General features: G+C 37.4%; 6 protein-coding genes, 1 long non-coding RNA gene and 1 other non-coding gene across 9 annotated transcripts; 1 reads left to right on the top strand and 7 right to left on the bottom strand.

Annotated features, from left to right (window-relative positions):
• Positions 1–529: 529 nt before the first annotated feature.
• Positions 530–2962, top strand: LOC112200848 (protein DEHYDRATION-INDUCED 19 homolog 4). The gene is made up of 5 exons (XM_024341852.2): positions 530–803; positions 887–1026; positions 1726–1803; positions 2220–2470; positions 2672–2962. The coding sequence occupies exons 1-5, from the start codon at positions 737–739 to the stop codon at positions 2775–2777; spliced, it is 642 nt and encodes a 213-aa protein (XP_024197620.1). The 5' UTR covers positions 530–736; the 3' UTR covers positions 2778–2962.
• Positions 2963–3199: 237 nt separating this feature from the next.
• On the bottom strand, positions 3200–3273 carry TRNAT-AGU. The gene has a single exon. It is a non-coding gene; the product is annotated as a tRNA-Thr (tRNA).
• Positions 3274–4064: 791 nt separating this feature from the next.
• LOC112200484 lies at positions 4065–7596 on the bottom strand. 2 transcript variants are annotated; one of them, XM_024341524.2, is made up of 6 exons: positions 7119–7596; positions 6638–6849; positions 5293–5560; positions 5116–5201; positions 4924–5015; positions 4065–4839 (listed from the first exon to the last, which is right to left on the bottom strand). In XM_024341524.2, the coding sequence occupies exons 1-6, from the start codon at positions 7446–7448 to the stop codon at positions 4586–4588; spliced, it is 1242 nt and encodes a 413-aa protein (XP_024197292.1). In that variant the 5' UTR covers positions 7449–7596; the 3' UTR covers positions 4065–4585. The 2 variants fall into 2 exon arrangements, with proteins under 2 accessions (XP_024197292.1, XP_024197290.1); XM_024341522.2 differs by having other exon boundaries at positions 5293–5578; positions 7119–7587.
• Positions 7597–8276: 680 nt separating this feature from the next.
• On the bottom strand, positions 8277–9395 carry LOC112198435 (major allergen Pru av 1). The gene is made up of 2 exons (XM_024339560.2): positions 8959–9395; positions 8277–8783 (listed from the first exon to the last, which is right to left on the bottom strand). The coding sequence occupies exons 1-2, from the start codon at positions 9140–9142 to the stop codon at positions 8494–8496; spliced, it is 474 nt and encodes a 157-aa protein (XP_024195328.1). The 5' UTR covers positions 9143–9395; the 3' UTR covers positions 8277–8493.
• A 2902-nt stretch (positions 9396–12297) lies between these two features.
• Positions 12298–12609, bottom strand: LOC112199475 (protein SRC2-like). The gene has a single exon (XM_024340492.1). It carries the CDS (start codon positions 12607–12609, stop codon positions 12298–12300), a length of 312 nt encoding a protein of 103 aa, XP_024196260.1.
• A 1454-nt stretch (positions 12610–14063) lies between these two features.
• LOC112198354 (major strawberry allergen Fra a 1-3) lies at positions 14064–15013 on the bottom strand. The gene is made up of 2 exons (XM_024339460.2): positions 14735–15013; positions 14064–14559 (listed from the first exon to the last, which is right to left on the bottom strand). Exons 1-2 carry the CDS (start codon positions 14916–14918, stop codon positions 14270–14272), a joined length of 474 nt encoding a protein of 157 aa, XP_024195228.1. The 5' UTR covers positions 14919–15013; the 3' UTR covers positions 14064–14269.
• An 8637-nt stretch (positions 15014–23650) lies between these two features.
• LOC121052492 lies at positions 23651–24736 on the bottom strand. Its single transcript, XM_040517676.1, has 6 exons — positions 24703–24736; positions 24457–24621; positions 24233–24334; positions 24080–24146; positions 23909–24007; positions 23651–23823 (listed from the first exon to the last, which is right to left on the bottom strand). Exons 1-6 carry the CDS (start codon positions 24705–24707, stop codon positions 23734–23736), a joined length of 528 nt encoding a protein of 175 aa, XP_040373610.1. The 5' UTR covers positions 24708–24736; the 3' UTR covers positions 23651–23733.
• A 926-nt stretch (positions 24737–25662) lies between these two features.
• LOC112201087 lies at positions 25663–26563 on the bottom strand. The gene is made up of 4 exons (XR_002936582.2): positions 26498–26563; positions 26269–26361; positions 26052–26165; positions 25663–25925 (listed from the first exon to the last, which is right to left on the bottom strand). It is a non-coding gene; the product is annotated as an uncharacterized LOC112201087 (long non-coding RNA).

The following is a 26563-nucleotide window of genomic DNA, read 5'->3' as shown; positions in this document are numbered from 1 at the left end:
CAATAGCATTACCCAGATACAACTCAAATTTATCCTCGTCTCTTTCTTTCGACACATATTGTTGAACTCAAAAATGGGCAAACTTGCCCTATATGTTATTCCCACGACTTGGACCACCAACCCCGGTAAAAACATGATCACTAACAACTTACTTACTGCTACAAGCTACATGTGAAATTGTGAATCTTCCGCTTGCAGTTTCACTCCGCACGCGCGTCAAAAGCCTTGAACCAAAAACCGCGTCCCGGTACAAAAAGCGAAAAAATAGAAACTTTTTTTTGACAAAAATAAATAAATAATAATAATAAATTTAAAGATCACACACGTGCGAGTGACGTAGGGAACACGCACGACGACAGTCCAATGAAATCCCAGCATATATGTAATAAAAATCGTATGGCTCAGGTAGTTAGTGGCAATTCGGTAATTCTCGAAAAGGCGATGGGCGTTTGCGCCAAAAAAGTAAGTATAAAGGTTGCTAACCCCTTCCGGAAGTTGGGTAGAGAGTCTGCTGTGGTTTCTCTCTCTCTCACACGCAATTTCTTGGTCGCTTCCTCTCTCTCTCTCTCTCTCTCTCTCTCTCTCTCTCACACTCGCACACACTCGCCTTTTTATCTCTCTCCCTCATCCTCTCTCCTTCGTCGTCTTCAATCTCTCTGTGCGTGTCTGTCTGGGGGTTTCAATTTGACCTAATTGAATTCAAGGCTGTTTTTGTAATTCCCCCCCCCATATCGGAATGGACTCTGATTCGTGGAGCAATCTGTTCTCGTCCTCGAACGCGAGGCGGTACCAATCTCGATCCGGTTGGTGTTTTTTTGGGTTTTTGGAGTTTTTTTTTTGAATTTGGGTTTGTTGGGTGCTGATGGGTTTTTGTGGGTGATTGCAGATCTGTTCGGACACGAGGAAATAGAGGGAGACGATGAGATAAAGGCTGAGTTTTTGTGCCCCTTTTGCGCGGAGGATTTCGATGTCGTTGGGCTTTGTTGTCACATCGATGAGGAACATCCCGTCGAGGCTAAGAATGGGGTAGGTTGATTTTCATTTTGCAATTTTATTATTTTTTTTAAAGAATTTTGAAGTTTGAAGCTTTGCGCGTAAATCGGCTAGCTTGCTTTGTTGTTAGCATTGTGTAAAGATGCGAGCTTTCGAGTGCTTTTGAGTTTTCCAGTTGTGTTTTGTTCGCTGTGAATGTTACTCTAGGTTTTTGGTTTCGGTTTAGGTCAGAAAGGAAGGATCTTTGGAGTGTTTGTTTCATTAGTTTGTGATTTGGGACGTGTTTTCCTTTCGTACAAGTGTTGTTGTATTGTTCTGAACTTCTGATGGTAGTCAAGGCATGCTAGTGGCTAAAGGCTCGGGTTTTTGTTGGGTTTTGGCTGTGGTTTTTGAATGAGTTTTCTGTCTGTGAAGTGAATGTCTTGTTGGGTTTGCTCGAGTGGGTTTCAGTTGCAAGTTAGTGGAGTGAGGTGATGTGTTTGAATCGTTTGATGATGGTGATACAGGAGAGCTGATCATCAGTAGAATGGTCTTTTTGTTAGATTTTTATGAAGAAATTTGTGGATTTTCTGTTGTACTTTTTATGTGGAATGCTCGACACTAGACAAGTATCTGGCACCTGTTTGTTGAGTATGAACCTTTTTTAATGTCCTGAATATCCTTATTTTACTTGTTTATGAACCTGCCTCTTATCGTTAGTGTTTTGAATATTCACTTCTTTCTCTTTTTCAGGTCTGTCCAGTTTGTGCAAAGAGGGTGGGATCAAATCTTGTCACCCATATTACCACACAACATGGGAGTTTGTTAAAGATATCCTTTTGAATTTTAATTTTGGTTTTAATTATTCTTGTGCTCGCATTGTTTGTGATAACTTAAATACTCAGTGTACCACCAGAAACTTTTATATGTGGTTTATTTGGTGTAGTTAGTTAAAGGCGTCTAAACCATGATGTAACATGAATCGTGCATGTCTAAACAAGGCCTTCTCCCCAAATTTCAAGCACAATCATTGAGTAAAGAGTTCTAATTCAATGGGGGCTCATGATGTGATGAGTATCATCATCACTCTTGATCGGCATTAGTCACTCATTCTCTTTTCTTTTACAATGATTACTTTCTCCCATCCAAACTGGAGTAGCTTTTCCTTCCATGTGTGTTGATATTCTATACATGTTTTAGTGTTAAATTCTACAGTATAAGTGATGTATTCCTTGACTATACATTACGTTCAGCGCAAAAGGAAATTTCGCAGGGGATCTAATTCGACATTTTCAATATTAAGGAAAGAGCTGCGAGAAGGAAGTCTACAGGCCCTTCTGGGAGGTTCTTCATTCCCATTTTCTTCAAATACGGAACCTGATCCTTTGTTGTCTTCTTTTATATACAATGCACCTGATGAACGTGTGAGTGAACCACCCCATCCTTTAGTCGAAGCACCTTTCATGAAGGAAAGCACAAAAGAGGAGTCCTCAGAAAGGTATGAGCATTACCACGACTTCTTCTTTTATTTTTTTGGTTCCTTAACTCTCCAAGTGAAAATGACAGTATCCATATCTCAAGACATTGGTTTTAGGTCGGGATCAGATCAGCTAGTGATAATGATTCAACTAGGACTTTTGCATATCTTTTATAGCGAATATGGTATCCTAAAATTTTTAATGCTACTCTATGGTGACAGAATTGCTCAACAGCCACCTCTATCAACTAAAGACCAAGAGGAGAAGGCTCGGAAGTGTGAGTTTGTTCAAGGATTGCTGATGTCCACCATTCTTGATGATTTATGAGTTAGAAGCGTCTAGCAGATATGGCCAATCCTAAATTAGGACCCAGAGCCGTAGTGTCGCGCGGATAAAAGATGGTGGTTCTATTTATGTAACAACTGGTACTAGTTAGAACAGAACAACCATGTATTTGTATTGTACTTAGTTTATGTGGATAATGGAAATAACAACTTATCGTTTTGGTGTTAGCTTTCTTTCTACTCGTAGAAAGTACAAACTTACCAAGAACTAACAAGCCAGTAATTTCGAGACTTAAAAATCAAATGGAACATGCAAAAGTTTATTACCGACTCCACCCAGAATCTCAGATGACTTATGCTTGTATAATAATGGATTAACCGGATGTTTGATAGGACGTTCATAGCAGGTCACCAAGAAAAGAGGGGAAAAAAAAAAAAAAAAGCTAAGTAAATAAAGATAAATATTGCTCTCGTTGAGAGTCGAACTCAAGACCTCCCGCTTACTAAACGGGTGCTCTAACCAACTGAGCTACGAGAGCTTGCTGACAAAGATTCTGCCCATGTGGGATATAACCGGAATAAAGTAAATGTACGAGGCACGTAATATCCATCTTGTACGCTGCAGTGAAGATATCTTATTGTTCGTGTACGGAGTTCAGTTTTGCTTTGTTGTCAATGGTAGACCGGTGAACTATTGGGATGAATTTTTGGGTGGCGGAAAAAACTTGATGTTAAAAAAAGCTCAGTGTGGGGGGAAAGAGCTGCAGTAAATTCAGTGATCTGTTCAATTTACTACAAAGCCAAAAGCTCAGTGTGGGGGGAAAGAGCTGCAGTAAATTCAGTGATCTGTTCAATTTACTACAAAGCCAACACATCCTGACTAGATTTATGCACACCACCATGCTGGAAATGAAAAGGACCAAGCTGGCTTCCCAATTCGGGTTAAACCTAAAGTTGTGATGTATACAAAATCAAGCAAAGCAGGTTTAAGTTTCCCAATGCATCCACCTCATGCCTCAAATTTTCTGTCCATCTTAATGGCACGTCTTCCTTTCATGGGATGTCGCAATTTAGAGGAAGATAGCTAAATCAGAGCTGGAAACGAGTCTTGACAGCAATAGACTAATAGAGTCGGGATGAGTAAATGGTCAATAAGGCTAGAATCCTAGACCAGTACAGCAACAGAGCCTCAACCTGGAAGAGCCTCTGAGATCTAGGGAATGCGCCGTACTACCTTTTGGTTGACTTAAGCAGAGCTCTGAGCCTTCTATGCGCCGGCTAGCAGCACAAGGCAACCACACAAATCATGACATTTATGCAATTCAGTTCATCTGAGGAACATATCATATACATATGATTTTCACGTTGAATTGATCTGTCAATTCATACATAAAGGTAAGGAAGTAAAGACACCTATAGATACATATACAAAAACTAGCAAACTATTTTCTTCATCATCTAAATGGTAGTAACAAAAGTCAACAGCAACTGATATGTCCCTGAAAGATCATATCATCTTAAGCTGTGAAATCGCAAACAAAGTTTGAGCAGTCATCAAAATCCCTGATCCAAAATACATGATGCCCATTCTGAAGCACACTCCCAATTAAAGGCCTTTATTAATGATAGTTTCATCTTTTCTCAGCCTATCAAGCCTTCAGAAAAGCCACAATCACACTCAACTCTGCTTTGATGTAACATAAATCTACATAATTTAAGGACAGGAGAGCGCACACTGTTATCCAACCACTAACATGAAAAACGGGCCGGTGAATACGATCCTTAAAAGTAGATTATATCCCGTGTTATGTATTGGGATAATAACTTCAAGCTGACGAGATACAACTCTCCTCACCTCCTTGGTGTATTGTGTGACACAAAGAAGTTGAAATCAGGATGATGAACTTGCAATAGCCTGATCCAGTTTTCAGCTGCTCGCAATAGATAATTAGCCTTTTGAGATTCGTAAACTCCATTAGGGTTCCAAAAGGAACCCTTGAACTTGTAGGAAGCCAATCCAAAAGTTGGCAACGAGAGTTTGAAGTCGGCATTTTGAACCTCTCTAGGTCGTGCACCGCTGGGACGAAGCCTATCAGTGCTTGTACCTGCCCCAACCAATGTTATAACCATATCGAAACTTCAAAAACAAGCAAGTGCATACATATAGCAGTTGGGAGAGAAAAATGTACCCTTTAAGGGAGTCGAAAGGGAATGAAAGGTCAAGAAGCAAGCATCCAGACTCTGTAATGTTGGACCTGTAGGTATCCGATATATAGGATACCTTTATTCAAGAATGCACACAGCAACTACTTTAGATCTGTAATCTCATATGCATCCTTCCCTTATTTGTACTACCAGTGAATACAAAAATAAATGCATACCATGCTACAGAGATCCAACTAGAAGGTGATAAGTCCGAGCTCCTGTAAGTCCTCAACTCTGGAAATTGGGATGCAAGAACTTGAATCTGTTGAATGCGAATGAACTTTGTGTTACAATAAAATTCAAAAAAGAAAAATCAAGTTCAATTGGGTAAAGTGTTCTGAGACAATACTTGCCTTATCAGCCAAAGGTTCACGGCCAAACGGTTGATCGTGCTCCAAATATTGAAATACAAGCTGACCTGGAGGATTGCAAATCTCACTTTCATCACTTGAGGAACCAGTTAAGGGTTTATCTCTTGGTAAGACTCTATTCCAACCATGGCCATTTACATCAGCAATATTCTGCCGACTCCAAGCATCATCAACAACACCACTGATTCCTCTTTCTGCTCCATAATCACTGCTGCCATCACTACTTGTCTCCCTCGATGACTCTGCATCACTGTCATCACCAGGCTTCCTGTGAGAGGATACACAAAAAAGCAAAATTATGTAACAAAAATGGTATACTAACAAATACGTGATTCGTTTCACTATTAGCTGATTATCCAAAGAAGATACAGTTCATACTCACTATTAGCATGTAACTTCTGCATTTAGCTGCCAAAACCCCACATTTTACCTTCACACCAAAATAACATCTAAACCACTCACCTGTCAAGCTACTACCATGTATTCTATCAAGATCTTGGTTACCACCGCCTATAAGATGCCTCACATGGCAACTAGACCAATCCTAATCCACCACCATAATTCATCTTCACAAGTTATTTTTCTTACTGCCTGTTACAAATTACAATGGTCACTGTTCCCTAAATACCTTAACAGGAATACAATCCCTAAATACCTTGACAGGAATACAATTCATCTTCACAAGTTATTTTTCTTACTGCCTGTTACAAATTACAATGGCCACTGTTCCCTAAATACCTTGACAGGAATACAATTCCAATCCTTATAGGCCCTAACTAGAATTGCAACCTCACCAGCCTAGCAGTATTTAAGTCAACTTGAGCATTCCATTTAAGATTCGGGTGGGTATTGTATAACAGACGTTAAACTACTAAAGGGTATAGTAAATGAAGAAATGAACTTTCTGGTTACAGAAAAATTATGAGTTACCATGATATACTTCGCCCTTCCCAAGCTTATAAGGCTACCTTACAATTGGGAAGTAATCTAATCAATTGATAGAGATGTAACTGAATAACCTCAAGACATATACAAGGAAGCCGTATAAAAGATTTAAAAAAATGAACACAGACTACATGGTATCAGAACAAGCACCATAACTACTTCATTTGCAAAATTTGTAGTCTCGTCACTAAGAGACGACACTTATTTCAAAACTCATGTATCTGACTACATCAAACTAAAGTATGAACAGTGGCACCAAAACAAGCACATTGCATGAACGCAGCGGCTACGAGCATAATTAAAATCCATAGTGCTCAAGTAGCAGAACTCACACATACTGAGAGAGACGGAGGAAAGGAATCTAATTTAACGTACTGCTAACCTTATCCTTGTGGGAGGCTTTGATGGGTCTACATAGAGCTGAATGGCAGACAAGTAAGGTACATAGTACTGTATGACAGAGTCACTCCCATTTAACAAAAGAGGGACACCCGCGCCGTACGCACTCCACTCCTTGAAAGATTCCCACAAATCTCCAAGCACAAAGTAGGGATGTAACTCCGGCTCATGAGTCCTCCATCCCCTGCTACTCGTCTATCAATCACAAAACAACACTACCATAAGAATCGCATCTTCAATTACAAAATTCAAGCCAGTGTATTAAAATTGCAATAAGAAACCCAATGCATATGACCCTTTTAAGAGTCTGAACCCATTATCATATAATTAGCTCAATTCGGAGCCTTTCTAAGTTGCGAGCATCAGAAACTTCAACATTCTCGGCAATGCCAAAACCAAAAGCGCCTCAAAGACAAGGATTTTTCTTTTTCTTGCAAAAGTATTTATGATTTTCTTGCAATTACCTTGGGCAAAAAATGAGCTCGAGCCAGGGGCGTTGTGAACTCAAGGAACCGATCTAAATTCGCGGCCTCGCTGAGCGCTTCCCGACCCGACCCGGAACTATGCGACGTAGCACAGTCGTCGGACTCGACCACCGACACCGACACCGACACCGACACCGACACCGACACCGGCCGCCTCTGATGCTGATGCTGCTGCTTCTCCTGTTCAAGCTTCTGCTGCTGCTGCTGCTGAAGCTGTTGCTGGTGTTGTCGCTCTCGAATCGGGGGCGGGTTGTAGAACCGGTTCTCGCCCCGAGCCCGACCGATCGAAACTCCGCCGTGACCAGACATTGGACAAATACGGCGTCGTACTGGGTATTTGACAAAGGTTGGGAAGACTTCAAAAAGGGTACAGAGAGCAGACCAGTTTGAGGAAAGGGAAGAGTCCAGAAACAGTTCGTGAGTTCTGCTCCAGAGAAGTCTCTATATATATGGTCGAGAAATTACCGTAGTGGCCTCCTGTGTTTTATAATGACCTACATGTCCTTGCCTTCTCACACTGGAATCGACGACGCACAAAGCCACTACGAATATATTTCAGATGCGTTCTTCTGGGGAATTATTGGGTGGGGGGCCGGGGATTTGGAGGTGGGCTCTGCCCGGCTCAGCTCTTGTGGGCTTTGAACCGGCCCACTGTGAGGACAATCATTTTTTACTGATTGGAATTTTTGTTTTGGTTAGGATTTTTTTGATTTTGGAAAGTATAAATCAATTGTGCGAGGTTTAATGTTGGTACAAATAGATTAGAACTTGGAGAAGACAAATTTTTACATATATAACTATTATATACAACATCTCTCTCAAGATATATACGTGAGATTCATTTTTAAAAACAAAAATTCACGTATAATAAACAATATCAAGTTGAATTAGTTATGAAGTTAAATTTGAGGGCTTTGAGCACTCATAGGTGCATTTATGGCATGATTTGTTTAATGGTTTACAAAAGTGAAATACAAATTCAGAAAAGTTGTTGTGAGTGAGGGGTATATTACAACTTCGTTATGTGAGACCCCACTTTGGTTGCCAAGTTGGCAAGTTTGAATGAGTACCCTATGAGCTCAAATTTGCTCAAGCAGTACTCGTGAGTGCATTTTAGGGTATGAATTTCCAAATTGCTTACCAGAAGCAAAATTATAAAATGTATAAGTTATACAATTATGAGACATCTCTTTCACATCTCGAATCAAATCATAAAGTACAAGCCAAACAGTCTTGAGCCGACACCAAGCAAAAACAAAACCATAAAAAAAAAACTATGAAAACCACACCATTATTAGAAGTCACAAGAGAGCGACTTAAACTCATCACAGCAGATCTAGACCATCAACCAAACTTAGTTGTAGGCATCATGGTGCTCCAAGAGGTAGTTCTCAGTGGCCTTGTGGAGGTGAGAAGCCTTCTCTTTCCGGGCCTTGATATGCTCTTCCTTGATCTCAACATCACCCTTGACATGGTATTCACTGGTGCTCTTGATGATGGTACCACTGCCGGATGCCACCAACTTAGTCTCGTAGCAGATCTTCTCAATTGAGTCGGGAGTTCCCTCAATCAGACTGTAGCTGTAGGCAAAGTTCTCCTTGTCCATGCTATCAATTCTTTGCTTCACATAGCTGTAAGTGCTACCTGCAGAGATTTTGAATCTCGGTTAAGTATATATGATGCATCTTTTCTGTGTTGTGGCTCGAAATAAGTTTGGGAGTTGCTTCATTATTTCGAATGTATATTAGAACAACGTAGTTTTACACATAAATATAAATATAAGATGATGATCAATATTAATGTGAGCTAGACTAATTACCTTCGCCGAAGGTGATCTTCTTGATGGTTCCAGCACCACCATCTCCTTCAAGGATCTCAAAGGACTTAACTGCCTGTGGGGCAATCTTGGGGATGAAATTGTCAGCATCGAGAACGAAAGCCTTGAACAACCTAGCTGGGGGGATGACAGAGGTAAACTCGTACTCGTACTTGAAGACACCCATGATTAATTAAGTATTTGGAAACTGCGAAAACGAAGGGGAAGATCACTGAGATTGATGATGTTGCAGTGGGAGATTTTGGGTGTGAAGAAGTGAGGAGTAGCAAATGGGTGTTTATAGGGTTGACCGGTTGAGGATGAAGGTTTACATTACAATTTCCAAATTGTTTAATTGGTATGAATAAGAAATATACATTACATGTTCCATTACTTTTGTACATGGAATATCTTGTAACTTAGTCAAGGAATTGAAGGCACGTACCTTGGTATGAATAAGAAATATCCAATTAAGCTCACAAGGTGGATTATAACCTTAATTATTTTCTTCGATTCCCATTGTTTGATAAGGATATTTCACCTGATGTGCAACCAAACAGTGCTTTAATTTTGATGGACCATGTTCTCTCCCAATTTTAAATTTCTAACATATCACTGTCTGTGTGGTTCCATTTGATAGAATCCAGTAGATCAAGGTTCAAAGAAGTTAGACTTATTTTAAAGGGTTTGTCTATAGTACTTGGATGTTTATCATCCACTCATTTACATCTAATTGAACCAAAATTATAATTTAGTTGAACCAAATTTACAACATTGACAACAAAGTTATTACATTTGTTTTACACATTTACATATTGATACGCCCAAAATAGACGCTCAACTTAACCCTGCAAGATGTAGTCGTTAGCAATATAGAGTAAGCAGGGATCGTTCAAGCCGGGGATTGAGGGTAACTTTATAATTCACACAAAAGAAAAACAAACTAAGTTAAACTAACTAAAGCACAAAACAAATAAACAAAATCTGAAACTAAACAAAAACCAAAACGTCAAACACTAGAAAAGAGAGAAAAAGATGGCAGGAAACAGAAGGGGATAGAAAGGTGTGTTGCAATCCTAAGTTGAAACAGATTTGGGGTTTTTGGTTTTTAACGAAAATAAAAGATAATATAAAAGGAAAACGATTTTGATTTTAGGTTTTGAGAAAATAAGATGGAGAACATGTTAGAGACTCGGAAATCCACCACCAATTACTTTCGAACAATATTAAGTTAACCTAGATTCAATTACTGAGATGTGAATAGAAACCAACCAAGAAACAAGTCGGAGCAGATCATGTCCCTTATTAATGTTTCCCTAATTACTTAGTCTACGTGAACGCACAATAGCTAAGCCTATCAAACATGCAATCAAGGTATAGAACACTATCCTATCAACAACACATATAGTGTCAACACATTTGAAGCATTAAGATCTCATGGAAACGATTGATTATAGAGTTGCAGTCTAGTGTGGAACGCCTACCTAGCATGCTCTTCTAGTTGTTTAAAACATCAACTTTTGTTCAAAGCCTTGCATACTTGTGGATTAGAAAACAAGACGATTAGGTGAATTATTTTCTAAACCTAGCTCCAATTACATGCATATATCCTAAGTGTCGACCCAAAGAACATAAACACATAAAAGTTTTCAATCAAGCAGAAATAAACAACCAATTCACACCAAAGATCAAGAAAATAGATTTAAACAAACATATGTTCTACATAATTGGGGCTTCAAACCTTGCCCCTAACAAAAAGATAGTTAGTTACACATTGTTTTAAAAACAAAATAAAACAAATAGAGAAAAAGAAGAAAAAGATGGTGGCGGATGAATGAGAAAGAGAGATAGAAGAGAAGGTGAAAGGCGTGGTCCTCTTCAACGTGTGCAGAAGCTCAATATATATAGGAGAAGTTCAGCCCTAGTTTCCTTCTTCAACAATGCTTTTAAAACCTTCCCTTGTTGCTTGAGGATTCCTTTAATTGGTGCACAATTAAATGATTTTCAAGCCTTGGTAATCTTGTTGTAATCTTGTAGAATTATTCTAGGACTCTCCTTAATATTTGCAGCAGCAATAACCTTCCAAAAATGCCCTGGAAATCCGTCCAAAGAAGAATCTCGGCCAAAATGCCCTGTTTTGACTAGGATTCAATTTCTGACTCTGAAGCTTCCTTCTTGGACAAGGAATGACTTCGTCTTGACAAGTTTCTGGATGGTTCTTGACTCCCACGTGCTCTATGACATCTTATCTTCTAGATTGATCAACAACCTTCTGGAAAAACTCCAAGTAAATAGCCGGAAAAGATCTCCCAAAAAGCTTTGTGAAAAGCTGACAGTTTCTGCCTTATCGGGAAGCCTACTTTGCGCTTGGTTTCCTACTGCCTCGTTGATGCTTCTGACCAGTTCTTTGGCTATAGTTGAAGTATGATATCATGTCTTCATGGATCGCTGGCCCTTTCTTCAAAGTTACAGCTGGGATGATGCAAGAATTGCTCCTCAAAACCGTTCCCAGAAAGCTGATTCTGAAACTGCAGTTTTCTGCTTTGCAGCAACTGTTTTGCACAATGAATTCCGTGGACTTCCCTTCTAGTTTCTGGCCAAAAGGTTATCAAACTCAGTCCTATGCATCATTACTTCATGATCCAAGGCTCCACTGCTCCCTTTAAGCTCTTATTTCTCTTGAATCAATTCACGAACAACCTAAAAAGAAAACAAAGTTAAAACTGACTTTTACAAGGAATCAACTATGAAAAGTGTAAGGGATTTCACACTATATTTGTCACATTTATGCTCCTATCACATATAATTGAACCAAGTTATCACATCGACAACAGTTTGTTCGATCATAAACTTGTAAAAATATCGTAGGTGAAGTAATTACCTCTAATAGAACTAAAATTACCAAAAAATAACTCTATTTACCACAATGACAACAAAATTGTTGTCAAATCTATAAATGAGTGTATAGGGATATTGACTATTTACACAATTTGAGCCTAAAAATTGCCCACTTACTCCACTAAGAGTTTTTTACTCACATTTACCCAATTTAACATTTATTGACAGTTTTGCCCTCATTTTAATTAATAAATTACACTCCTCTCTCTCTCTCTCTCTCTCTCTCTCTCTCTCTCTCTCTCATCCGCCTCCTCACCCAGACCACCGTAGTCGATCTGGCAACAGCCTCCTTAGTGGCTTCTCGACCATCACCGCCGGCTACTCCATTGTTGAGCCCTAAGCCTCCATCATCTGCGGCTTCGTCGCCGTCGTCGTTCTCATCTCATTGCCTTTGGGTCTCCCCTTGGCAGTGATGACCGGATAGGTCACATGCTTGTCGTTCTTCTAGTTTTGCAGGAGGTTCTTGACCGGAACAACGACCTTTCCGATCTTGGTCTCGCCGAAGGTGCGGTCACATATGAGCTTGATTTTGATTTGGAGGTGGTCGAGGGCGGAGTTGTCGAGGGTGAACTTGAGGGTGCGGTTCCATTTGGGGTTGGTGCCGACGTCTTTGTGGACAGGGGTGCGGAGCTTCTGCTTCCTGACGCTGTTACCGGAGACGGAGACAACGGTGTAGATGTCCGTCTTGGAGAACATGTTCACGTCCTTGATGTCATTTGCGCCGAACACCGTTATTTCCAAAGGCCTGCAATCCATTGATGATGAAGATCGAAAAGATCGAATCGGATATTGTTGAAGATCATATCCAATTTTCTTTTTTACTCTTTGCTACCCACATCATTTTCTGGGTGGTCAAATTTTATTTTATTTTATTTTTTGTGGTAAACTGTGAACTCTGAGAACGGAAGAGAATTTTGCCAGTAGTGATTGTTTTTTTTTATTATGATTTGGTTGGGCAATAATAAGATTATTGGGAGGCAATAATAAGATTACTAGGGGGCAATAAAATATTTATTGGGGCAATAGTAAGATTATTGGGGGGCAATAATAAGATTATTTATTTGGATAAACCTCCAAAAGCTTTCAAAATTAAAAACATCTTCATTTTTTACTAATTATTGATCCCCAATAAACTTGTTATTAGGGGGGGGAGGGAGGTGGCAATGGGCAATAATATGATTATTGGGGGGCAATAATATGATTACTGGGTATTATTAAGGGGCAATAAAATCGGACGCGGGAATCCGGTCACCAGTCCGGTAGCCGGATTCGGGATTCAGATGACCGATTGCCAGATTCTTGTCACTGGTTGCCGGAGTCTGCGGCCGGCCACTAGTCACCGGAGTCTGGTAAGGTATCCGATGACTACTCTCTCTAAGTGACAAAGAAGGAGAGGGCAAAATTGTCCCAAAATAAATAAAAAGGAATAAAAAAATACTTAATTGGGTATTAGGGAAAAATATATATTAAATATTAGGTAAGTGGACAATCTATTAGAGTATTTGGATAAGTGGAGTTAATTAACCTTAAAATTAGATAAATGCATATACTGTAAAATTTCCCTCTTTTAAAAAGCAGCTTGAGTTTATTCATTCCCATTAACAAGTCTCCAGTTTTTTCATCTCTATTCACCCTCTCATCTTCATTATTCACCATCCTTATCAGTTGGATTTTATAAGCAAAGACGGTAATCACAGAGCCCACAAAATTAACAATGATTTAGTTCTTTGTTGGCTGTCGATCCTACTAGGGTTGCACCAATATCCCATTTATAGTATGAACGATGAGTAAGTTGAGAGCACTACAAGAAAAGTAGTACACCACATCACAATAACAAGTTTGAATGAGTGCCCTATGAACTCAAATTTGCTCAAGCAGTACTCGTGGGTGCATTTTAGGGTATAAGTTTCAAATGGCCGGTTTACTAAAAAGTAAAAACAAATTCTAAAATTCAAAAGTTATATAATTATGAGACATCTTTTTGACGCAATACCTTATATATTTATGAGACATGTCTTTCACATGCATCAACATGATCATATCAGCAAAGAGAGAGCTATTGTTATGCGATGAAATATATATATTGTAAGCGAGGGTTAGTTATTGGTACATATTTAACTATTTAAGCCAATTACAATATGTTTCATCATGTTGTTATAAGAATGTTGTTCATATAAAACAACAAAAGACAAAACCTTGCAAATATGATCAAATCCATGATTTTCATTTCGTTTATTGCAAATGGAAAAGAAATACAACATTTATTCTTGAATCAAAGCTCAAAGTGCAAGCCAAACATTCTTGAGCCGACACTAAGCAAAAACAAAACCATAAAAAAAACTATGAAAACCACACCATTATTTGAAGTCACAAGAGAGCGACTTAAAACCCATGACAGCAGATCTAGAACCCAAACTTAGTTGTAGGCATCATGGTGCTCCAAGAGGTAGTTCTCGATGACCTTGAAGAGGTGAGAAGCCTTCTCTTTCCCGGCCTTGACATGCTCTTCCTTGATCTCAACATCACCCTTGACATGGTATTCACTGGTGCTCTTGATGATGGTACCACTGCCGGATGCCACCAACTTAGTCTCGTAGCAGATTTTCTCAATTGAGTCGGGAGCTCCCTCAATCACACTGTAGCTGTAGGCAAAGTTCTCCTTGTCAATGCTATCAATTCTGTGCTTCACATAGCTGTAAGTGCTACCTGCAGTGATTTTGAGTCTCAGTTGAGTATATATGATGCATCTTTTCTGTGTTGTGGCTCGAAATAAGTTTGGGAGTTGCTTCATTATTTCGAATGTATATTAGAACAACGTAGCTTTACACATAAATATAAATATAAGATGATGATAAATATAAATGTGAGCTAGACTAGTTACCTTCGCCGAAGGTGATCTTCTTGATGGTTCCAGCACCACCATCTCCTTCAAGGATCTCAGCGGACTTAACTGCTTGTGGGGCAATCTTAGGGATGAGGTTGTCAGCATCGAGAACGAAAGCCTTGAATAACCTACCTGGGGGGATGACAGAGGTAAACTCGGACTCGTACTTGAAGACACCCATGATTAGGTAAGTACTTGGAAAATGAGAAAACGAAGGGGAAGATCACAAAGATTGATGATGTTGAAGTGAAAGATTTTGGGTTCTGAAGAAGTGAGGAGTAGCAATGGGTATTTATAGGGTTGAGGATGAAGATTTATATTACAAGTTCCAAATTGTTTAATTGATTGTGACGTGGTGACCATTACTTTTGTACATGGAATATCTTGTAACTTAGTCAAGGAAGGCACCTTGGTATGAATATATAAGAAATATTCAATTAATTAAGCTCACGAGGTGGACTATAACCGTAATTATTTTCTTCGATTCCCAATAGGTACAATATCCATGTGCAATTAACCAGTGCTTTTTTATGAACCATGTTCTCTCCCAATTTTAAATTTCTAACAGATTGATCACTGTCTGTGGTTCCATTTGATAGAATCCAATAGATCAAGGTTCAAAGAAATTAGACTTCTTTTAAGAAGCAGCTTGAGTTTATTCATTCCCATTAACAAGTCTCCAGTTCCTTGTTTTTATTACTAATCAACCTCTCATCTTCACTATTCACCATCCTTATCAGTTGAATTTGTATAAGCAAAGACGATGAAACTTTAGTTATCTGTTGGCTATCGATCCCACTAGGGTTACTCCAATATCCCATGCATGTACAGTATGAACAAATCATTTAAGCAAGTTGAGAGAAAACTTTATCCTATGAAACAATAATATATATAGCTTCTGTCCATTAAATATGGAGTCTAATTGCAAGTACACTTCTTTTTTATTAAGAGGACTTAGAATTATCTAAATTTTGTTGGTCTAGATAAAAATATATACATGCAGCGTACCGACATGAATGAAAAGTTAAGAACGTGAACCTGAATTATTGGATATTTGGTTAAGAGCATGAGACTTGTTAGAAATGGGAGTTTTGGAGCTAGCCAAACAAATAGCAGCCGATGTTGAAATGCATGCAGGTCGTTGAAGTCGAGTCATTCTAATTCGAAATTTCTGTGAAATTTAGAACTTTACCCATTTGATTCCAAGAAATTAATGCATGCATGTAATAATTCATAAACTTAAGTAATCTAGCTTCTTACTGTGTCATAAAGTCATAATTTGATAGTCCTATAGTAAAAGCTAGAGTGCTTTACTCTTTGGTAAAGTTAAATTTTTTGCACCTAGCTAGCTACTTTATTTGCAGCTGACCACACCATTATCGCACATGTTAGAAACCAGCTGGGTACACAGAAGTACTTTGTCATGGGTTAATGAAGGTACAGATTTTGTACATGTCGTATTGGAATTCCCATACAAAGCTATGACAACGCCCTATACTGATCTCGAAGAGTCACATGACAGGTAAATGCATCTGCATATGCATGGGATTGCAACATGTGTTGCAATACATGTTGCAATCCCCAAGACTGCAGTCAGTTTCATGTGGAGTCCGTTTTTGGAAAGTAGGGTTTGGATTTTATGTATTTACGTTTTTTAAAGATTCTTCTGATTGTTAAAATCGTAGTGTTGATGTCCTAGGGTTTTTAGGAAGTGTCCATTCCTAATTGATTTTCTTGAAGATTTGTTGGAGTTCTTATATGGGAAGTTTCTTTTCTAATTAAACAGAAATTAGGGTAGAATCTTTGGATGATTGAGTAGTTGCCGCAGGTCTATCATATAAGCAGGAAAAAGACACGGTTAGCTGTGGAGAAGATAGACGCAAGAATTTTTGATAGAGTCTTGCATGAGTTTTGCACGTTAGTTTGAACTTGAGTCTTCACAAAGAGTCAAACACTTGGTCCATGTATAAGTGTTATTGATTGTGTCTTCATATGCATAAACACTCTCTTGAGATCCTAGAGAGATGGTGAAGAAAGAAGAGCGAGATTTGATGATCATTCAAGTGAAGGAGTTCTAGAAGGAAGACAAACTTTGTGTTAGCTTTTGTCTAAATCTTATAGCCGAGCAAGTGCTATTCAAGTTTGTACAAGAACATATCCTTTTGAATAAGATGATCATTATTTTGGGTTCTCAAGAGTAAGAGCTCCGCCAGTGTTTTTAATTTCATATTTGAGGTTTTCACTGCGTAATCAAAATCTGGTGTTTAGTTTGTTATTTTGGTTTATGTTGCCCAGTAAGGATTGATTAGTGCACTGCAATCCCCATTTTCCAGAAAATCATATTCTGTCCTTATATTTTCAATTAATCAGAGCACAAGTAGCTGAAAAGGAAGAAAGAAAACATACAAAATGACTACGTACGGGAATCGATTCTAATTAGAAGCTTCGTTATACGTTCAACACTTGAAAAGCTCGAGTCATTCAACAATGGCAACCACGGTCAACATTTGTTATTGGTTTTCTGTCAAGTCCAGTTATATTTCATTAATGAACTCATGAGTTTGAATCCCCTTTCTCCCAAGATAACGAAAATGAGTAGAAAGTAGAAAAATGATCGGTTCCTTCAACTTCAATTCATGATCATCCTACTTGGATCCAACGAGACAATTAGCTAGTGTACTGGTGGGTATGAGATACCCTCATTTACAACTATTTGAACAAAAATTTACAAGTATTTGAATCAAAATTACAACATTGAGAACAAAAGTTACCACATTCATTTACACTATTTACATATAGTTAAACAAAAATTACAATATTGACAACGAATTTGTTCAAAAGCTTGCAAAAATGTCATAAGAGATATAATTACCATTATTAGAATTAAGATTACAACATTGACAACGAATTTGTTCAAAAACTTGTAAAATGTCGTAAGAGGTGTAATTACCATTATTAGAACTAAGATTACACAAAGTAGGACTCAAATTACAACTTTGACAACAAAATTTGTTCTCACTTTTGTAAATGTGGGTATGCGATACCCACCACTACACTAGAATTTCTCGGATCCAACACACACTCATTTCTAATCTACTTTGCGTACATGCTTCTGAGAACTATATTTATTCACGATCTAATTTGTGTACATGTCTGATTTTCTGAACGCCTCCTTTGACTGAAATAAATTTATACAAATTTTTTTCGACCTCCTTTTCATATACTAGTACTGAAATACTAAGAACGTACCTGAACTGTTTAGTCATCAATTGAGAACAATTTTTGGCCGACCTTGACACCTACGTAAAATTTCTAATCTCCATGTTAATTAAGATATATATATATATATATATATATATATATATAATTGCTTATTTTTCATTCTCGTGTGAACAAAACAGAACTTGGCTTGCATTTGCAGGTACTCTTGGTTTACAAGCTTAAAGTTGTATTGCTTTGTCGTCTCGAAATTAGTATAGTAAAGGATTATGAGTATTCCCTTTTACTTTGCAAGTTTTCTATGTAACATTATTGCAAGTTTTCTATGTAACATTATGAGTCCCTAAATTAAAATGATGGTTTGCATTTTAAACCATGCATGTCTTTTGTATTCATGTATATACTCTATTTCGTTATTTTTTTTTTGACCATATTTGTTTCTCTTATCCGGTGACTTCTCAAAATGCATGTGGGGATATTTGTGTAGATTGATATTGAGAACCTGGTCGCCTTGATCGAGCATGTTTCTTGGTCGTGTGTTTTAACATATTTACAAACTATACACTTTTGGTTATTGACTTGATACACATTTACGCAAGCGTACGTATCGTTGTCAAGATAGGGAAATATTATATCCAAAGTTTATCGTACCACGGGGATTAGTGGCTAATCCAAAATCCTTGGGTGGTCAGAACTAAAGTCACTAAGCAAATAAAGGAAATAAAACAAATAAAATAAAATAACACTAATCTAAGGCACCAAGCCTTAGCAATGCTCGGTTTTGATTTTCACCAAAGCCTAATTAAAACTAAGAACCTAGTGGTGGATATGCACAAATGAGTGGAATAGTTCAATGTTTGAGAGTTGATTTTAACATAACAAAAAGTAATGAAATGTAAATCAACTAATAAAAATGCAAAGAAATTAATAAAAGCATAAACAATATAAATGGAAATGTCGGGTGCTAGGGAGGATCCTTCACTAAATCTCATGTGTCAGAAGCTAATCTAATGTAGCTGCATATTTCCTATTTTGGCGGTAGTCGTATCCAAGGCGGTTCAAGACTCAAGGACCGAAATTCCCTTTCATGGTATTCCTACTCCGGTTCAAGGGCCGTAGGAACTCACTTGGCATGAATTAGAGCCGGTACAAGGGTCACTAATTCACATCAAGAGGCGTAGAGATCGAGGAATTAGACTACTAAGCGACCCGCCCATGCAATCACGCAACGGGTGTAAATCACCATACTTATAACCCGTCGAATACGAAATTGAAGGTTTCTAGCTTAGGAATTAGAGGGGGTCATGCCTCTAACTCCATCCTAGGTATGCTCAAAATACATACCCTAGAGTTGACTAGGCTCTAAGACATGCATTTTAACCCAACAGAAATAGATATAAGCATCCATCATATGAAAATTGCATCATTACATTAAATTAAACATCTTTTACACAAAATTTCGGCTAGGGACACAACCCTAACCCCTAACAAGAAAATTACTCACAACCCATAATTATGAACATCAAAGATACAAAATTCAAAGGGAAAAGAGTAGAGAAGTGTAGGAGAAAACAAGAATAATCACAAATAGCTAAAAAGCTAGCATGATTAGTCTTGAATTACAACTCCCACAATTACCCCAAGTCTTGAATCTTGTAGAAGTAGAAGCCTTTGATGAATCCTTGAAGATTTGGGTGAGTAATTATTTAATTCTCTAAAATAAAACTAACAAAAATCTGGAAAATAGAGAAGGAGGAGAGGAGAGAGAGCAGCCCGAAGGGGCTGCCTCTGTTTGGTGCGGCGCTGTAGCTCTCTATCGTTCTCACCAGGTTAGAGAAGGGAATTAATATATATATATATATATATATATATATCTATGGCTGGCTAGTTGTTCGTGCAGGAAGAGGGAAGGATAGAATGGGCTGCCACGTGGTAGCATAGGAGTGGACTAGGAGAAATAAAGGATGGTCTGGCACGTGCTAGCCTTCAATTGACTCAAGCTAATTAAGCAATTATGGTTTAATTGCCACACGTGAAATTTTGGCTGAGGTTGATTAATTAATCATTTAATTAATTAATAAAAGGATTAATTAATCAAATAATTAATTAATACAACTTTTTCTTTGCTTAAATTTTCTTTTTCTTCTGTTGCTTTCCCAAAGCTCAAACCAATGTTTTTCACATATTTGCTTGCATTGACGCACTGACCATTGTTGACTTTTTGTCTTTTTGTCGATAACTCTAATTAACTTCATTTTTGCACAACTTCTTCTGAAATCCATAACTCAGCTTATTTCCTACAAGTAAATAAAAATGGATTAATTACATAAAAATTGACTTGAGGATTAACTTATTTTTAGTGCTTTAGATACAATTACATGCATAGAAATGCGTGTAATCAGTTATTTGTTTAGGGTTTCACTCATTAGTTAATTTTCTTTAAGGTGAGACAGTTAAGCATACTTCCATAATTTTCTTCCTTGTTAGTTAATTATCTCTAAAATCTCAAGTCGCATTGAAATAAAGAGAAAAACTATCCATTCAACTTGTGTGACTATAAAGAATGAATAGTGAAGAATACATATATGAGTTGTTAATTGAAAAAGTAATCTGGGGTTCGCATCCAAAATCAATTGACAATGGATGGAGTGGCCCAAACCCTTATAAACCCATAGGCAAGGTTCCATTTTCCCCATGTGGGATGTATATATTCTCAACACGTCCCGGCACATGTGGCGAATTCCATACACATGGAAAACTTTGGGTGACGTGGAGCCCGTGTGGCCATTAAGCATGCACACATGGGTAACCCGCACTACTAGGATAAAGTTAATAGACATCAGTTCACAACTGATGTTAAAAAAAAATAATCCGATGTCTTAGTGGGCGATGTTAATGATCGCCAAAACTAAGACATCGGTTCACAATGATGTCCATTTTGCAACGAGACATCGGTTTAATGTCCAGAACCGATGTAAAAACGTTAATGTGATCACCATTTTGGTGTGTTTAGTTATTGTCAAACCTTCATATTTTGGCATTAGATGCTTAATGAAATATATGTCTAACAACACAATTATCCATTTTAACATCGTTTCTGATTTAGAAACGATGTCTGATAATATTTTACACATTGGTTCTCATAAATTTTTGCTTGTGGTTCATAAGCTTTTCGTGTGTTTGGTACATAATATTTCACTAGACATTCAATCTACATTCTGTAGTATAATTTGAACTGATGTCCATATTTATGCTAGACATCGGTTTTGTTTATATATCGATGTCCATAGTTATTCTACACATCGGTTTTTGCTTATATCTCGATGTCCATATTTATCCTAGACATCGGTTTTGTTTATATATCGATGTCCATAGTTATACCAGACATCAGTTTTTGTTTATATATCGATGTCCATAGTAATCTAGACATCGGTTTTTGTTTATATCTCGATGTCTATATTTATACTAGACATCGGTTTTGTTTATATATCAATGTTCATAGTAATGCTAGACATCGGTTTTTGTTTGATAACTGATGTATTTTCGCATTCTTGACATCGGTTTTTGTTTCCAAACTGATGTATTTTCTCTTTTCTGACATCGGTTTTTGTTTTCAAACTGATGTAATTTCTGTTTTCTGACAACAGTTCTTGACTTGACTCATAAACTTTCGTAAGCGTACGAATCGTTGTCAAGTAAGGGAAATATTGAGCCCAAAGATTATCGTACCACGGGGATTAGTGGCTAACCCACAATCCTTGGGTGGTCGGAACTAAAGTCACTAAGCAAACAAAATAAAAATAAAGTGAATAAAAAGGCTAATCTAAGGCACCAAGCCTTAGTAATGCTCGGCTTTGGTTTTCACCAAAGCCTAATCAAAACTAAGAGCCTAGTGGTGGATATGCACAAATGAGTTGAAATTTGTAGGGGGTTTTGAATTGTGAATTAACTAAATTAAATGCAACTGAAAAGTAAACTAAACAACTAATTAACGAACTAAAAAATTAAATTTGGGTTTTCAAATTAATGGGAACATGGGAGTGTCGGGTGATTCACACTAACCCCCTTGCAAATATCGAAGCCAATTTCACAAATGCATGCATTTCCTATATGTGTCGAGTCCCGTATTTAGTACCGGTTAAGGTTACTAAACCAATTATCCTTTCGGTGTATTGATTATACCGGTTAAGGCCACAATCAACTCTCTAATTTGGGCATTACGCCGGTTAAGGCCACAATATATAAAATTAGAGGCCTAGAGAGCAAGATAATAGAGACCTAAGCAAGCTTAGCTACAATTAAGCTAGCTAATGGCCACCACACTTAAATCCTAGATGCCACAAGACTAATAAGTTGTCAATTTATCAATCTATTCATCGTAATTGCCCACAACATAATTCCAAAGGTTGACAAAGCCTAGAAACATGCTTCTAAGGACGAATAAATTCGGATTTAAAGCATACACAATGGAAATTGCATTTATTAAAATTAAAGCATCAATATTTATACAAGATGAGTTAGGGGTTCACAACCCTAACTCCTAAAATTGAACTACTCACTATCCATAGTTAAATACATCATCAATAGCAAATAAAATTATGGAATAGATAATAAGGAAGAGAGGGGAGAGTTAGCTTGGTCACTTCTAGCTATGAGCTAGTATGAACCAAACAATTTCTTCACCCAACTACCCAAAATAGAGGTGTGGTACTCTTGATGATGATTCCCTTAAAGCCTTGAGTGAGTGTTTCAAAATTCCCAAAATAAAACTAAAGAAACTAAAGAAAATGAAAAGGGAGGAGGAGAGGATAGGAGAAGAGAATGAGAAAAGAGAGCAGCCCAAAGGGGCTGCCTCTGTTTTTGGTTTTCTGGTGCGGCACTGATGTAGCTAGGGTCAGAGGAATAGAGAATAGGTCTCGGTATATATATATATTGTGAAGAGAAAGGGATATGTGGCTGTGCAGAAGAGCAGAAAGAATGGGATTGTAAGTGTGCCACGTGTCAGCCATTAATTGGCTCAATCTAATCAAATAGGTGCTGCACGTGATGATGATCAGGTCATTATTAATTAATCAAATGGTTTGATTAATTAGCCAAACCAATGATTAATTAGTCAAACTTTTTTTTTTCTTTTGTTCATTTGTTTATTATTTTTTATTCTTTTCTTCTTCTTCTGACCATAAAACACATCCAAATGCATCACCATGGAATGATCGAACTCAGCTTCCTCGCACACGTTGACCATCGTTGACTAATGTTGACTTTTCGTCTATTTCTCGGAAACTTCATTTTGCTCCAATTTTGCATCGTTTTCTCCCGAAATTCACAACTCCGCTTATTTACTACAATATAAATAAAAATATATTAATTACATAATAATTACTTTGGAGATTAGCTTAATTCTAGTGCTTAGAATGTAATTACGCGCATAAAAATGCGTGTAATCAGTTCTTCATCAGTAACTGATGTTTTTTTCATATCCATTTCCTGCTGTATTTGGTACTAGAAAGCTGATCCACAAATAACATGAAATTCAAATGTACTTTAAATATTAGGGAATTGTATTAATTTCTATCCAAAATTAGAGCTTTAGGTAGTTTCAAAAGTTTTGCACAATAAACCCTAACCTACTTAAGGCTGGTGTAGAAGATACCGCTACTGCAACAACTCCATGCAATATAATTTGTTCACAATTCATCCTAATATTACTACATCTACTACAAAATGGTCAGCAAAATCTAGCCTTACTCAAAATCATATTGCTTGTCAAGATCTAGCTATAGCAAAGTCTGCAAGTAGTCAGCCGCTTCAATGCGCACCTCATCAAGTTGGTCTTGGGTATATAAGTTCCGACTCTTTGCCGCCCACTAGAAATGTATAACACAACATAAGTCATAATCATTGAAGCTATTTAAATCAAACTGCTTGTCAAACTATAATATATGCATTTACCTTGGTTGAAAATGAAAGAGTGTCATCATTTATAATATCTTTCATATATCGCATCACATAATAGCCACAATTAACTCCACCCGGTTGTTTAGGTACGCCCTATATATTAGGATTATTGAATTAGAAATGCATTATTGAATTTGATAATCAACCACACATATCATTACTTACCGGAAGTAATTTCACCTTGGGCACTTTGTTAACCCTACCCGTTTCAGCATTGAAAGCTTTAACCGCACTGCACACCACCAAACTATGTCATTATCCAACATATTGTTACTTGGTTAGAGAAAAATACAAATAAAAAATCAGAATATTGCTTACTTTATCACTATGTTCTCCCATGATTGGTAATTGACTGGTTTAGGCAAAGGGTCCAAAATGTAGATTTCATCCTCCCAAATAATTGTCAATATCCAATGTTCCCTGCATGATTAATGTAGCTCACATGATGCAATCAACAAAGACAAATATATATATATATATATATATATATATATATATGCAACTGAGCACCAAAAGGCATCATGATCAAATATATTACTTACCCCGGATTATATGGCATACAAAATATACGGTCAGCCTTCCCCTCTTTCAACCGGTCCACCAAGTAGGGATGAAATCCTGGTCTTTCACATTTATATGTGGCTGCTGGATCAATAAAAGCGAATGTATCCAACTCATCCCTTTGACTAATAATTTCATGTAGGTGCCTGTGTCAAAATAGTTGAATTAAATTTATGAAACTTGACACATAAAAATAAAATTTATGATTTAAGTAACAAGATGCTTACGCCATGTATGTTGCTATCACTCCTTGACCAATCCACTTCATTTCTACGAGATTAGTCACATTCTCAGTTAAGATGTAGAGTTCTTTTTGCACGCCAAAGACTTTATCATCTAACACTGTGCTTATTGACTCATTAGTCTCTTCCATTATAGTTTTGGCATGTTTGTACAATAACTTGCAGCGCTTGGGCACAGAAGGGTGTAGCTCAGCTTTATCGAACAATGATTTCACAATAGGACACTTCTTCTTCTTCTTGTTCTATTAGACAATAAATTATATCACATCATCATTTAGCATTCTCTATTATAATACTTAATCCTAGTAGTGATATTTCCAATTAATCATATATTATGCACTAAACTATAAGTCCATACCTTTGATGGATGTTTCCGAATAACAAGCTCCTCAGGCCAAGCTATGTGACTTCCAATAGCTTCACGAACCAATTCCATCTCACCTAATACAGGAAAAGGAAGTCGTGTGTCACCTTGAATCTCACCATCAACCGATACCCTAAGACATCCCTCCTTCAATGGAACTCCATGTATTGTCTTTGTCATATCCTCGTCATTGAATACGGTACCAAAAGCAACTATGTTGCTGATGGTATCCACTGCTAACTCACATGTATCACCCTACAAAAAAATACCAAATGCACAAAGTAGCAAAAATAAATAGATTATACACAATAACAAGAAGCATGATTATTAGGATTGGAAATTGGAATAATAGAGTTACCATATCAGTAGGGGGAGGAACAATCTCGCAGTCGTCCAAATTTACTTTCACATTATCATTAAGATCAAATGAGTTCTTTTTTGCTGCATCATGGAAACTACCTTTATCTGATATTGGTGTCAACTAATTGTTTTCAAAACCAGCGACATTCATAGGAGTTGCATTGGGTGCCTTTTCTGAGAAACGTGCTTCTAATTCAGCAAGCCTTTTATTAAATAGCTCTTCTGTCTTTGCTTGTTGTTCATAAAGCAATTTCTTTGTCTCTTGCAACTCCCTATCTCGTTCTCTATCACGGGCCAATAATTCTGCTTTAGTAATTGTAACCCTTCTCTGCTTCGGAAGATTAAAGTATGTGGTTGGATTGACAAAACCTCCAACACCCCTCACCCTACCCGGGTGTTCAGGAGTTTCTAGTGCTTGAGTCAATACATCATCACTTCCTGAGATGTCTAGCTCACCCTTACTCTTCTTCTCTAGCAATTCATCCTAGTACGATCAATATCCATAACAAGTGTCACAAGTATCATAAGAAAAGCAATGCTCAGTTGCCGGCCATGAACATGAATGAAATAACTATATAGATTCAAAACTTTCAATTTCTGTGCTACTTACAATTTTTGATGCTATTGGTGTCACCTCTTCATCTATCTTCCCATTTTTAGGTACACGAGTTTTCTTCCATAACACTGCACGATCAATTACCTCTCCTTCAGGCTAAGTCTCTCTCTGTGCATACCAGAAAAGTAGTAGTAAATGCAATGTACAATTGAAACATGACAAATTTCTTTTATTTGCAAAAAATCAGAGACAAGAACAGATTATAACTTACCAATTCCTCCTCTAGTCCAATATAACCCTTTCTTGATAATTTGTGATGATATTTTCTCTTCTTCACTCGCTGACTTTGTTCATGATGAAGTTTCTACATAAAAACAAAGTCTATTAATCATTATACTAGAAAGTAAGCTTCTATTACAGTCAACTACTTCAAATCAGAAAAGGAACTCCAATATATAATGTACAAACAAGAGCCTTATACATATATAAACTCATCATACCAGCCATTGTTCTGTACTCCTCTGTTTTACAAATTCTCTCCATGGCAATAACCCAACGAATTCATA

This window comes from Rosa chinensis, chromosome 4 (assembly GCF_002994745.2).
Source record: "Rosa chinensis cultivar Old Blush chromosome 4, RchiOBHm-V2, whole genome shotgun sequence".
Taxonomy (NCBI): Eukaryota; Viridiplantae; Streptophyta; class Magnoliopsida; order Rosales; family Rosaceae; genus Rosa; species Rosa chinensis.
The sequence above is the reverse complement of the archived record's forward strand: the minus strand, read 5'-3'. Positions and strand labels throughout refer to the sequence as shown.